Raw genomic sequence first — 13,699 nt, 5'->3', positions numbered from 1 at the left:
CCACCGGAAGCGGGAACAGAACGTGGCCGGTGTCGTGGTGGTGGCGGCGGCGGCGGGACAGGCCGGAGTTGGCGGTGAGAGCCGGGGGGACACCGGGATTCCTGACGGGACGGGGAGTGCCGCTCGTGGGAGGGCACGGCGGGGGAAATCTCACCGTGGGGAACACGGGGGTCTCTGTGTGAGGGCTGATCTCCCCCCGTGTCACCATCCGCTCTTAATGCGGAGCGGGGGTCGTGATGGTTCTTTTGATCTTAAAGGTGCAAAGAGGCAAAATAATTTCGTTAAATGCCAACAATTCAGTTACGATAGAGGGGAGAGATGTAGTAAACAAAGTAGAGAGAGAGAAAGAAAGGAAGGGGATGGGAAAATAGCTACCAGCAGACGAGACGGGCGTCCTCACGGGCCAGCCCATAGACGAGTCTTCATCCGTGGGGAGATCTCAGGGGTCTTCTCCAGGGGGTCACTCTTAATAGTCCTTCTCCAAAGCGAGTGGCCTCTGGCCGAGAGGTGGGAAGGTTTATGGACCATTGTGTGGTGCTGCAGGACACAGGTGTGGTCTGGCAGTCCTCAGTTGGTACAACACAACCTCTGGTTGGTGTCACGACAGCACAGTCCAAATACACCAACACACAGTCAGAGCATCCACCTGTCCCGGCCAGGAAACCACTGTGTGGAATCAACCTGAGTGGGGGTCCTCGAGGTCTCCTTGGACGGTCGGGAGGCAAAATCGAGGGGACTTCGGACCGACCCTGACACCCCGGGAGGGGATTCACTGCAACAGTGTCAGCATCTGTGCCCTCTGTGTCCTCCCAGCTGTTCTTTAACATTCCTGGGATTCCGGAGCCGCCGGGAATGACGCAGGCGGAGCTGCGGCTCTGCTCCCTCCTGCTCCAGGAACACTTCGGGGAAATCGTGGAGAAAGTCGGGAATTCTCTGCTCCGGACGGGACCGAGGCCGCTGCGGCTCCTGGTGGGGGACACCGGGCTGCTCCCGGATCAGGTGCGGGATGAGGGGACCCTGGGAGGAAAACCTGGGGAAGGGAGTTTTTTAATGAAATAAATCAGGAGTGGGAGGTGCGCCTGTCTCCGAGTGATTAATTTGGGAAGAAGGAGGGACGCTAATGCTCTGTAGCCAATAAAGGCTGGAATAGAGTCCAGGAGCAGGGACAGATTGGTGGAAAAACCTGGCGAAATACAAGGAAGTTTTAATAAATCATGGGGGAAGATTTTAATGGAGTGTGTGGCTTTGTATTTCCCTGACAAACTAATCTCTGAAGGAGCAGGAAAATTCTAATTCTCCTTAAGGAAACTGAGATCTGGGCAGGGAGGGAACACCCAGGAAAACTCTGGGTGGGCGGGACCGGTCTTTAAATCCCCTTTAAAAGGCGGAGTCCAACTCTCCCGCTCTGTCCCATAGGTGAAAAAAGCCCTTTGTGTCCTAATCCAACACAACCTGGTGCGGTACGAGGTGCAGCCCCGGGGCTCTGTGGAATATGAGGCACGGAGCGAGCGGATCCTGCGGATCCTGCGTTACCCCCGCTACATCTACACGGCCAAGACACTCTACGGGGACCCGGGGGAGCTGCTGGTGGAGGAGCTGCTGCTTCACGGGCACCTTCCCATGAGCTGTGCTGTGGCCAGGGTCGCTAATCGCCTCACTGAAACCATGGAAGGTGGGAAGGAGGCTCCTCCCTCAAAAAAATAAAAAAAAAAGGGGGTCTGGGAGTGGGTTTAGTTGGTGGATAGGACCAGAGGCGCCGTGGAGTGTTCACAGCCAGGCTGGGGTGGTGGCCACGGTGTCACCGTGTACTCCTGAGGCTCAGGAGCATCCAGGATCTGGGCTTGGACAGGCTAATGGAGACCGTGGAGAGTGGGAAGCTTCTTAAAAAACCCAGGGATTTGGGATTGGGTTTGTGAATGTGATCCCAGAGGGTTTATGGGGTGCTCACCATGGCAGTGAGGATGACACTCCCACATTCTCCAAAGCCTCGGCAACATCCCAAATCCATCCACTGTGCGTGCCCCTCCCTCCTAGATGGCAAAACCATGGATTACACCGAAGTTTCCAACACGTTTGTGCGCCTGGCAGACACCCACTTCATCCAGAGGTGCCCGACTGCCCCAGAAAGCCCCAGGAACACCAAGGCACCGCCACCCCCTGCACCAACCCTGGCCATTGCAGAGAAGGACATGTACACCGTGCCTCGGCTCAGCCTCCACGGTGAGAGCCCCCCCCCGGGAGCTGGGGAGCCTCGGGCAGCCACGGGTCGTGATGGGTTAGATGGGAAATAGTGTTTTGGGTTGGCAGGGAAAGGGAAGAGGAGACACTCGTGTGACGAGGACGAGGAGAGGGAGCACAAGGCCAAAAAGCAGAAGCAGGAGGGAGGAAACTCAGAGGTACTGGAGTGATGGAATCAGGACATGGCAAGGGTGGGATCCATATTCTGGAATATGTTCTGGTGGTCCCCTTTTCCTCATTTTTCTGGCTCCCACCTCTCAGTTTTGTGTCTCTTGTCCCATTTCCATCTGTTTTCCTGCCCCCTTTCCCCTCACTTTTTGTTCCTTGTCCCCCCCCCAGACTCCCCCAGACGATGGCATTTACTGGCAGGTCAACCTGGAGCGCTTTCACCAGCATTTCCGTGATCAGGCCCTGGTCAGTGCCGTGGCCAGCAGGATGGACCAGGTGTGTGTGGCTCCCACCTCCCTTCCCACCCTGGAACTGAGCCTTTATCTCCATTCCCACCCTGGAACTGAGCCTTTACCTCCATTCCCACTCTGGAACTGAGCCTTTACCTCCATTCCCACTCTGGAACTGAGTTCTTATCCCCATTCCCACTCTGGAGCTGAGCTCTTCCTTCCATTCCCACTCTGGAACTGAGCTCTTATCTCCATTCCCACTCTGGAACTGAGCTCTTCCCACTCTGGAACTGAGCTCTTATCCCCATTCCCACTCTGGAACTGAGCCTTTACCTCCATTCCCACTCTGGAACTGAGCTCTTCCTTCCATTCCCACTCTGGAACTGAGCTCTTATCTCCATTCCCACTCTGGAACTGAGCTCTTCCTTCCATTCCCATTCTGGAACTGAGCTCTTCCCTCCATTCCCACCCTGGAACTGAGCTCTTCCCACTCTGGAACTGAGCTCTTCCCCCCATTCCCACTCTGGAACTGAGCTCTTATTCCCATTCTCACTCTGGAACTGAGCTCTTCATTCCCACTCTGGAACTGAGCTCTCCATTCCCACTCTGGAACTGAGCTCTTCCTTCCCTTCCCACTCTGGAACTGAGCTCTTCTCTCCATTCCCACTCTGGAACTGAGCTCTCCATTCCCACCCTGGAACTGAGCTCTTCCTTCCATTCCCACTCTGGAACTGAGCTCTTCCTTCCATTCCCACTCTGGAACTGAGCTCTTATCTCCATTCCCAGTCTGGAACTGAGCTCTTCCCACCCTGGAACTGAGCCTTTACCTCCATTCCCACTCTGGAACTGAGCTCTCCATTCCCACTCTGGAACTGAGCTCATCCCACTCTGGAACTGAGCTCTTCCCACTCTGGAACTGAGCTCTTCATTCCCACTCTGGAACTGAGCTCTTCCCACCCTGGAACTGAGCTCTTCATTCCCACTCTGGAACTGAGCTCTTCCCACTCCAATCCCTGTTTTTTTTCCCCCCAATCCAGACCAGCAGTGAGGTGGTGCGGACGATGCTGCGCATGAGCGAGGTGACCACAGCCTCGGGTGCACCCCACACTCAGCCCCTCTCCTCCAATGAGGTGGGTCCTTGGAATCCCCTGGGAAGTTTGGTGTCCCCTTGGAATCCCTTGATGTTCCCTGTTTGTTTTTTTTTTTGTTTTTTTTTTTTTTTTCCTGTAGATATTCCGAGCTCTTCCAGCTGGATACAACATTGGGAAGCAGGTGCTGGATCAGTACCTGGCACTCCTGGCTGATGATCCGGTGAGCCTGGGGACACCCCGGGGCTTTTCCATGTTGGTTCCACGATTCCTTGGTTGTTTTTCTGTCTGTCTGAGGGTAAAATGTTTCACTGAGAGTTAAGCAAGGTTTTTAACAGGTACCAAAAGTTTTTAAGGTTATTGAACAGATATGAAAGATATTGAACGGATACTGAAATTTTTTATCAGGTATTAAATTTATTTTACAGACATTGGAGATATTTAACAGATGCTGAAGCTATTTAAAAATACTCGAGTTATTTAACAGATATATAACTTAGTTAACAAATATCAATGGTACTGGAAAGATATGTAAAAGCTACTGTAGATATTAAAAAATATCAAAAGTTATTTTAAAAAAATACTGAAGTAATTTTGAAGTCATTAAAGCTACCTAAAATTCTGACATTGGGGACATATAAGAGATGTTAAAGATTTTTAAAAGTCCCTGGAAGAGTCACTAAGACCTGGCCCATGTTTTTAGGCAGTTAAAGTCCCAGATTTTTTTTTTTCCCCCAAAATCTCCTTACTCTTCCCACTCCAGATTTGAAGAAAAAAAAAAAAAATCCCTATTTTCCTTCCTTCAGGGGGATGTCCTGAACTTTTCCCTGTTGTCTCTCTCTGCAGCTGGAGTTTGTTGGGAAGTCAGGGGACAGCGGCGGGGGCACCTACAGCGTCAGTATCCTTTGTGTTCCCAGGCCAGAATCATTAATTAATTAATTAATTAACCATCCATCCATCCATTCATTCATTTATTCATCCATCCATCATTCCCAAGCTCTGGAATTCTCCTTTAACCTCATCCCCTGCAGACCTGCACAAGGCCCTGGTGTCGCTGGCCACAGCCACGCTGGAATCCATTGTGGAGGAGAGGTGATGTGGGGACCTGCAGTGCCCTGGGGTCCCCCCCACAGCCCCTTCCCACCGTCCCTCCCTCACTGCCTCTCCCCCTGGCACAGGTTTGGCTCCCGTTGTGCCAGGATATTTCGCCTGCTCCTGCGTAAGAAGCACCTGGAGCAGAAGCAGGTGGAGGATTTCGCCATGATCCCAGCCAAGGAAGCCAAGGACATGCTCTACCGGATGCTCTCAGAGAACCTGGTGTCCCTACAGGTGAGGGAGCTCAGGGATCCCAGAGATTGCTCAGGTGTAGCAGTTGTCCAGGTGACAGGCACTTCTGGGCACTTCCAGGGAATTCCCACCTGGAATCTCTGTATGGGCAAGCCTTTGGGGAGGGTTAAATCCTGCAGGGGAGGGAGCACAGGGACCCCTCTGGGGAAGGGGATTCCTCCATTCTGTTCCCACCATGTCTGCCCTTCCACAGGAGATTCCCAAGACTCCAGACCATGCTCCATCCCGCACCTTTTACCTGTACACAGTCAACGTGATGGCTGCTGCTCGGATGCTGCTTCACAGATGCTACAAGGTGAATCCAAAGGACCTGCTGGGCCCCAAATATCACAGATCCTGCTCTATCCATGCACTCATTCCCAGGGAATCCAGGCCCTGCTGCCTGCTTCTGCTCCAGGGAAATGCTGCAGCCCCCAGTCCCACAGGTGCCACGTCCTGTTGTCACAACCCCCTCCTTCCTGATGTCACAGGCATGGCAGCAGCACTGTCCTCTGTGTGTCCCCCCCACCTTGTTGGGTTTTTGGGGAGCGTAGGGTCCCTTGGTGCCCCCCAGTACACCTGAACTGGGGACTCACCTGGTTGTGGACCCTGCAGAGCTCCTTCCTGCTCCAGGATCCAGGTGTGCCCACGTCCCCCACGTGGGGTTCCTCAGAGTACCTGTGCTGGCTACTCACCTGTTCCTTCCCCAGAGCGTGGCTAACCTGATGGAGCGAAGGCAACACGAGATGAGGGAGAACAAGTGAGCTCTGTTGCTGGGGGTGGCCCGGGCGTGCTGGGTCCAGAGCCACCACTGCCACACCCACGTGTCCCTGTTCCCCTCCTAGGAGACTCCTAGAGAAATCCCAGCGTGTGGAGGCCATTCTGGCCTCCATGCAGGCCACGGGGGCTGAGGCAGCTCAGCTGCACGAGGTGGAGGAGATGATCACAGGTCCCGAGCGGCAGCAGCTCGAAAACCTCAAACGCAACGTCAACAAGTGAGGGGGCTGGGGGGGATGGAAAGGGGGGATGGAGAAGGGGCTTGGGGAGCCCGTGGGGGGGGCTGCTCATCACTCTCTGTCCCCCCCCCCCAGGATTGATGCCAGTGAGAATCAGGTGGATGAGACCATCTTTGTGCTGGAGTCGTTCATCGAGAGCACCATGAAGAGGCCCTGAGGGGACAGGGACAGGGACAGGGACAAGGACATGGATGGAGACAGGAACCAGCTGCCCCTTCCCACAGTGCTCGTGCTGCTGAGGAGGATAAAGCAGCAGTTGTGTCACACCTCCTCCTCCTCCTCTCCTCTTCTCTCATCACGGGCCCTGCTGCTCGTTTTTGGTGGGTGGCACCTCTGTCCAGCAGCCCATTGCTCCAGGTGCTGAGCAGCTCTCAGTTCCCCTCCACACTCACGAGTTCTGCTGCACAAAATCCTGCTCAGGTGTCCCGTGTGTAATCTCAGGAAGTTCTGTTGGGTCTTTGTGGAACAAAACCTATGCTGGGTCCAAGAACTCAGTCTAATCCCTGTTAACCTGAACTATTCAGCTGTAGAATAAATGTTAAAAATAAAGATTTAAGGGCAGAGTCTGTCACTCTCTGTAAAACCCATGGGGAGGTTGAACAGGAATTTGAGCAGGCAGACACCAACAGTGCCCCTTTTTGCCTCTAAAAAAATAAAAAGTCACTGCCCAAATTTTCTGGAGGAGGCTCCAAAGGCAGCCAGGGTTCAAGGTGGGGGCAGCAATCCCCGCCCATTTGGAATTTTTAGCAGGGAGAAATCTGGATGGGTGCCCAGGTCCCTGGACACAAACTCTGTCCCTTTTCCCTGGGAAACAAAATTCACCTTTCCAAGGTTCCTGGGATCAGTTTGGAGGAGGATTTTGGCATTCAGACTGCAGCCAGGTTTCTAAGTGGTGGCAGGTTGTTTCTGCATGATCAGGAGAAAATAATTCTATGAAGAATAGAAAAATGAAAAGATAAAAAGATAAAAATACATATATAAAAATATACAAATACACAATAAATATATACAGACATAAAATTATAAACATGCATGCATATCTAAATATAAGTATAAATAGATAGAAAATATAAATAAATATAGGTATTTATATAGTATTTAATATCTATTATAGTATATTTTAATATATAATATACATAATATAGATATATGAATATGAGGTACAGATATCGATATGAAAACTATAAATAGAAAAATATATTTAAATATAGTTTAAAATAAAGTTTCTGTTTGGTTAGAGGTAGGGCTTTTAAATAATACTAAAAAATATAAACTTAAAAACATATAATATCTAAAAATTCATATATAAAGTATAAATATTAGGAATATTAATAATGAATAATAATATTGTATATGTGGTATCTTATAATAGAAATTAAATTGAATCTATAAAATACGTATAGATTATGAATTTGAATAGAAATTAAATATTTTAAAAAGCTAGAATTTGTTTTAAATCTAAAGGGGTTTACTTACAGTTTCCATTGGGTTAGAGGCAGGAGTTTTTTCAGTTCTGGTCGGGGTTTTTTGGGGCGTTCATTCCGGAGGATTTTTGGAAGGATCGGGGATTCCATCCCTGCCTGTGCCCTGAGCGCCGCCTGGTGGGCAGAGAGCGGAACTGCAGGGACCCGAGAGCCCGGGCAGGGCTGCAGGGAGAGAGGGCAGAGAGAGAGGGCAATGAGAGATCGATTGCTCGGCGATCGATTGATCGCGACTGCCGATCGATTCGATCGGCGATCGCTTGCTCATGCCTGCCGATCGATTAGCTCGGCGATCGATTGCTAATGCCTGCCGATCGATTAGCTCGGCGATCGATTGCTCATGCCTGCCGATCGATTCGATCGGCGATCGATTGCTCATGCCTGCCGATCGATCAGCTCGGCGATCGATTGCTCATGCCTGCCGATCGATCCGATCGGCGATCGATTGCTCATGCCTGCCGATCGATTAGCTCGACGATCGATTGCTCATGCCTGCCGATCGATTAGCTCGACGATCGATTGCTCATGCCTGCCGATCGATTCGATCGGCGATCGATTGCTCATGCCTGCCGATCGATTAGCTCGACGATCGATTGCTCATGTCTGCCGATCGATCCGATCGGCGATCGATTGCTCATGTCTGCCGATCGATTAGCTCGACGATCGATTGCTCATGCCTGCCGATCGATTAGCTCGACGATCGATTGCTCATGCCTGCCGATCGATTCGATCGGCGATCGATTGCTCATGCCTGCCGATCGATTCGATCGGCGATCGATTGCTCATGCCTGCCCGATCGATTCGATCGGCGATCGATTGCTCATGCCTGCCGATCGATTAGCTCGGCGATCGATTGCTCATGCCTGCCGATCGATCCGATCGGCGATCGATTGCTCATGCCTGCCGATCGATCCGATCGGCAATCGATTGCTCATGTCTGCCGATTGATTAGCTCGACGATCGATTGCTCATGCCTGCCGATCGATTAGCTCGACGATCGATTGCTCATGCCTGCCGATCGATTAGCTCGACGATCGATTGCTCATGCCTGCCGATCGATGAGATCGGCGATCGATTGCTAATGCCTGCCGATCGATCAGCTCGGCGATCGATCGCTAATGCCTGCCGATCGATTCGATCGGCGATCGATCGCTAATGCACTCACACACAGGCCGGCGTTTTCTCAGTTCTGGTCGCGGTTTTTGGGGCGCTCATTCTGCGGGATTTTCTCCTTGATTCCATCCCTTGCCTGTCTCCCCAGCGCCGCCTTGTGGGCAGAGCGCGGCACTGCGCGCGTGCCTCTCCCAAGATGGCGGGTCGGGTGCCCCTCCCAAGATGGCGGCTCGGGTGACACACCCAAGATGGCGGCTCGGGTGACACACCCAAGATGGCGGCTCGGGTGACACACCCAAGATGGCGGCTCGGGTGACACACCCAAGATGGCGGCTCGGGTGACACTCCCAAAATGGCGGCTCGGGTGCCTCTCCCAAGATGGCGGCTCGGGTGCCTCTCCCCGACCTTCTCACTATGGCTGCAAAGCGAGGGTGGCGCAGCTCCAGTGCGATGCCTGCGCACGACGCCGGGGTCACCTGCGTGTCACCTGTGTCACCTCTGTGTCACTTCTGTCACCGCCGGTGGCACCTCTGGGTCACCTGTAGCACCTGTGTCACCTCCTGTGTCACCTGTGTGTCACTTCTGTCACCTCCTCTCCCGTCCTGTGTCATCTTTGGTACCTTCTGTCCCCTCCTGGTGTCACCTCTGTCATCTCCTGATGTCGCTTCCTGTCACCTCCTGCCACCACCTGGTGTCCCCCATTCCCCATTCCCAGTGCTCCCAGTGCTCCCCATTCCCATTCCCAGTTCCAGGGGGGATCCCAGACCCCTCCCTCTCCACCCTTGGGACCAAATCGCAGCTTTTTGGTTAAACTGGGAGCGATGGTTTGAACTGGTCTGAACTGGTTTGAACTGGTTTATTTCCACGGGGTTTCCTCAGACAGAATTGTGGGGACAGAAACGTCCCGGGGGGGGGGGGGATTGGGAGGAGCCACCCCCCCAAAAAAATTCAGCAATTTGGGGCCAAATCCGGTAATTCCAGGGGGGGAAATTCCAGATTTCCATCAGGGTGGTGGCGGGGGGGGGGGTCCCAGGGTTTGGGGACAGGGAGGGGACACGGGGGTGGACACGGTGGGGGGGACACGGGGGGGTCCCGAGGTTTGGGGACACTGGGGGGACATTTGGGGGTCACGAGGGCTTCATCTGCAGGGTCTCGTAGGTCTCCTGGTGCTCGGAGCTGAGACCCTGCGGGGGGTGGGGAGGATTTTGGGGGGGTCTGGGGGGGGGGGTGTCTGTGCCACCCCCCCCCCGCCCCATTGTCACCCCTCAATGTCACCTCCCATCATCACCCTAAAACCCAAACACCCTCGATCCCAAACGCTCCGGATTTTATCCCATAAATGAGGGGAACCCCAAATCCCAAACACCCCAAACCCCCAAATCCAAACCCCCCCAAATCCCAAACCCCCAAATCCAAAACCCCAAATCCAAAACCCCCAAATCCCAAACCCCCAAATCCAAAACCCCAAATCCAAAACCCCCAAATCCCAAACCCCCAAATCCAAAACCCCAAATCCAAAACCCCCAAATCCCAAACACCCCAAATCCCAAACCCCAAATCCCCAAATCCAAATCTCCAAATCCCAAACCCCCAAATCCAAAACCCCCCAAATCCCAAACACCCCAAACCCCCAAATCCCAATCCCCCAAATCCCAAACACCCCAAACCCCCCAAATCCAAAACCCCAAATCCCAAACCCCCAAATCCCCAAATCCCAAACCCCCCAAATCCCAAACACCTCAAACCCCCAAATCCCCAAATCCCAAACCCCAAAATCCCAAACACCCCAAACCCCCCAAATCCCAATCCCCCAAATCCCACCCCATTAATGGAGGGGATCCCAAATCCCAAACACTCCAAATTTAATTCCAAACCCCCCCAAATCCCAAACGCCAAAATCTCAGCCCATAAATGGGGTGACACCCCAAATCCCAAAGACTCCAAATTTAATCCCAAACACCCCAAATACCCCAAATTCCACCCCATAAATGGGAGGGACCCCAAATCCCAAACACCCCAAATTTCACCCCACAAACGGGGGGGGGGCCCAAATCCCAAACACTCCAAATTTAATCCCAAACACCCCAAATCTCAGCCCCATAAATGGGAGGGACCCCAAATCCCAAACACCCCAAATTTAATCCCAAACACCCCAAACACCCCAAATTTCACCCCACAAACGGGGGGGACCCCAAACCCCGCCCCCGTGACTCACAGCGTACACTCCCTCTTCCTCCTTCTTCTGTGGGAACAAAAACAGAAAGGAAATTTTTTTGGGGGGGGGGTCACCAAAATCCTCCCCAAACACAAAAATCTCCCCTAAACCCCAAAAATCCAACAAAAATCACCTGAATGTCCCTAAACCCCAAAACACCCCGGACACCTCAAACTCCCTGAATTCCCCCAAATCCCCCAAATCCCTAAATCCCCTCCAAACCCTCCAGGACACCCCAAACCCCAAAAATCCCTAAATCCTCCCCAAATCCCCAAAATCACCTGAATGCACCTAAACCCCCAAATTCCCCCGAATCCCCCCAAACCCCCAAATCTCCTGAATGCCCCCAAACACCCCAAACCCACCCGAACACCCCAAAAACCCCAAAAAATCCCCCAAAATTCCCCCTTTTTTTACCTTCTCAGCCGCTCCTTGCCATCGCCGAGCCATGAACTGGAGAAAGGAGAGAGAACCGAAATGAGGGGGGGGAAAAAAAAGGCGAAAACGGGAAAAAAATTAAAAATATGGGGTGGGGAGCGGTGGGGATGGGGAAGGGGAATTTTGGGGTCACCCCTGCACCCCAAAAAAAGGGATTTCCCTCACCCGGAGGCGGCAGTAGAGGCCGGTGAGGATGAGGCTGTAGAGGAAGAGCACAGCGTCCAGAACGTAGCAAATCTGCGGCTCGGCCAGGAGCCCTGGAAGGGATTTTGGGGTTTTTTGGGGGTTCTCGGATTTTTTTTGGGGGGTTGGGTTTTTTTTTGAGGGGTCTCGGGGGGATTTTAGGGGATTTTTCGGTGTTTTGGGGGGATTTTGCGGGTTTTTTTGGGGGGTGTCTGGGGTTTTTTTTGCGGGGGCTCGGGGGGATTTTGGGGGATTTCAGGGGATTTTTCGGGGTGTTTTTGGGGGATTTTGTGGAGTTTCGGGGTTTTTTGGGGGTGTTTGGGTTTTTTTGGCGAGGTTTGGGGGGGATTTCGGGGGATTTTGCGGGGTTTTGAGGGGATTTCGAGGGGTTTTTTTGGGGGGGATTTGGGAGTTTTTTCGGGGAATTTGGAGTTTCTTGGGGGGGTGTTTGGGGGTTTTTTGAGGGGTCTCGGGGGGATTTTGGGGGATTTCAGGGGATTTTGCGAGGTTTGGGGGGGATTTCGGGGGGATTTGAGGGGGTTTTGGGGGGATTTTGGAGAATTTTGGGGAGTTTTGGTGGGATTTGGGGTTTTTTGGGGGGTCTCGGGGAATTTTGGGGGAAATTTCGGGGGGGATTTTAGGGAGTTTGGGGGGGATTTTGGGGGGTTTCATGGGGTCAGCGCACAGTCGGGGCGTGTGTGTCACAGGATCCCAAATCCCTGCGACCCCAAATTCCTGTGACCCCAAATCCTCGAGTTCCCAAATCTCTGCGACCCCAAATCCCCGGGATCCCAAATCCCTGCGTGCCCCCATCCCCTGGGACCCCCAAAATCCCGAGCACCCCATTCCCGGGTCCTGCCACCCTCGGGACCCCCCATTCCCAGGGTTCCCCAATCCCTTGGACCACCCCAAATCCCTGAGACCCCCCCCCCACGCGGTTCCTAAAACCTTCACCCCCTACAAATCCCAGCACTTCCATTTCCTGTCCCCTCCAAATTCCCAAATTCCCCCCCAAAAAAACCCAAAATCCCCCAAATCCCCATAATTCTCCCAAGCCCCCCGGACACCCCAAACCCCCCCGGACACCCCAAATCCCCCCAAAATCCCCTAAATCCCCCCAAGCCTCCCAGACACCTCAATCCCCTAAATCCCCCCAAATCCCCTGAATGCTCCCAAATCCCCTGGACACCTCAAACTCCCTGAATTCCCCCAAATCCCTAAATCCCCTCCAAACTTCCTGGACACCCCAAACCCCCCAAATCCCCCAAATCCCCTGAATGCTCCTAAACCCCCAAACACCCCAAACCCTCCCGGACACCCCAAATCCCCCCAAAATCGCCTAAATCCCCCCAAGCCTCCCAGACACTTCAAACCCCAAAAATCCCCTGAATGCCCCTAAACCCCCAAACCCCCCCGGACACCCCAAACCCCAAAATTCCCCCAAATCCCCTGAATGCTCCCAAATCCCCCGGACACCCCAAACCCCCCAAAATCCCCCAAATCCCAAAAATCCCCTGAATGCCCCTAAACCCCCAACCCCCCCCCGGACACCCCAAACTCCCTGAATTCCCCCAAATCCCCTCCAAACTCCCCGGACACCCCAAACCCCCAAAATCCCCCAAATCCCCTGAATGCTCCTAAATCCCCAAATCCCCCCCCCCGTTCCCACCTGCGGCCAGCCCGGGTGTCCCCAGCAGGACGAGCCCCAGGAGCCATCGTGTCCCCATTGTCCCCGCGGGGTCCCCTCGGTCACGCGCGGAGTGACCGCAGCGCCGGCCCCTCCCCCCACTTCCCTCCAGGGCCCTTCCGCTGTCCCCGAGTGTCACCAGGGCCACCCAAACTTCGCTTCTGTGTCACCAGGGCCACCTCCCTGCCCCCCTCTGCTGTCCCCGAGTGTCACCAGGGCCACCCAAACCTGCCCCCAATGTCACCAGGGTCACCTCTCTGCCCCCTTCCATTGTCCCCAGGTGTCACCAGGGCCACCTCCCTGCCCCCCCCCCCCCCCGCTGTCCCCGAGTGTCACCAGAGCCACCCAAACTTCCCTTCTGTGTCCCCGAGTGTCATCAGAGCCACCTCCCTGCCCCCCCCGCTGTCACCAGGTGCCACCAGAGCCACCAAACCTCCCCCCAATGTCCCCAGGTGCCACCAAACCTCCCCCCCAATGTCCCCAGGTGCCACCAAACCTCCCCCCCAATGTCCCCAG

General features: G+C 53.8%; 2 protein-coding genes across 4 annotated transcripts; one reads left to right on the top strand and one right to left on the bottom strand.

Annotated features, from left to right (window-relative positions):
* The first annotated feature begins 2 nt into the window (after positions 1-2).
* POLR3C (RNA polymerase III subunit C) lies at positions 3-6,622 on the top strand. Of its 3 annotated transcripts, none has more exons than XR_015798627.1 (15): positions 3-74; positions 814-999; positions 1,417-1,672; positions 2,035-2,220; positions 2,308-2,396; positions 2,578-2,682; positions 3,674-3,766; positions 3,867-3,947; positions 4,571-4,622; positions 4,756-4,816; positions 4,903-5,053; positions 5,265-5,366; positions 5,684-5,810; positions 5,896-6,045; positions 6,142-6,622. XR_015798627.1 is itself a non-coding variant. In XM_088154667.1 (15 exons), exons 2-15 carry the CDS (start codon positions 853-855, stop codon positions 6,221-6,223), a joined length of 1,605 nt encoding a protein of 534 aa, XP_088010793.1. In that variant the 5' UTR covers positions 3-74; positions 814-852; the 3' UTR covers positions 6,224-6,622. The 3 variants fall into 3 exon arrangements, 1 of the variants encoding a protein (XP_088010793.1); XR_015798626.1 differs by having other exon boundaries at positions 5,666-5,810; XM_088154667.1 differs by having other exon boundaries at positions 5,761-5,810.
* Positions 6,623-9,497: 2,875 nt separating this feature from the next.
* On the bottom strand, positions 9,498-13,307 carry FCER1G (Fc epsilon receptor Ig). The gene is made up of 5 exons (XM_088154665.1): positions 13,166-13,307; positions 11,479-11,570; positions 11,293-11,328; positions 10,876-10,902; positions 9,498-9,844 (listed from the first exon to the last, which is right to left on the bottom strand). Exons 1-5 carry the CDS (start codon positions 13,221-13,223, stop codon positions 9,788-9,790), a joined length of 270 nt encoding a protein of 89 aa, XP_088010791.1. The 5' UTR covers positions 13,224-13,307; the 3' UTR covers positions 9,498-9,787.
* Positions 13,308-13,699: the final 392 nt, after the last annotated feature.

Source organism: Sturnus vulgaris, chromosome 31 (genome assembly GCF_052056855.1).
Source record: "Sturnus vulgaris isolate bStuVul1 chromosome 31, bStuVul1.hap1, whole genome shotgun sequence".
Taxonomy (NCBI): Eukaryota; Metazoa; Chordata; class Aves; order Passeriformes; family Sturnidae; genus Sturnus; species Sturnus vulgaris.
Note: the sequence above shows the minus strand (reverse complement) of the source record. Positions and strands in the feature narration are given on the sequence as shown.

Coding starts and splice junctions, on each gene's coding strand:
- POLR3C (XM_088154667.1), top strand. CDS start 853: ATGACGCAGGCGGAGCTGCGGCTCTGCTCCCTCCTGCTCCAGGAACAC. Junction 1,000..1,416: donor CCGGGCTGCTCCCGGATCAG/GTGCGGGATGAG, acceptor TCTGTCCCATAG/GTGAAAAAAGCCCTTTGTGT. Junction 2,221..2,307: donor GCCTCGGCTCAGCCTCCACG/GTGAGAGCCCCC, acceptor TTGGGTTGGCAG/GGAAAGGGAAGAGGAGACAC.
- FCER1G (XM_088154665.1), bottom strand. CDS start 13,223: ATGGGGACACGATGGCTCCTGGGGCTCGTCCTGCTGGGGACACCCGGG. Junction 11,329..11,478: donor GCCTCTACTGCCGCCTCCGG/GTGAGGGAAATC, acceptor TCCTTTCTCCAG/TTCATGGCTCGGCGATGGCA. Junction 10,903..11,292: donor GGCAAGGAGCGGCTGAGAAG/GTAAAAAAAGGG, acceptor TTGTTCCCACAG/AAGAAGGAGGAAGAGGGAGT.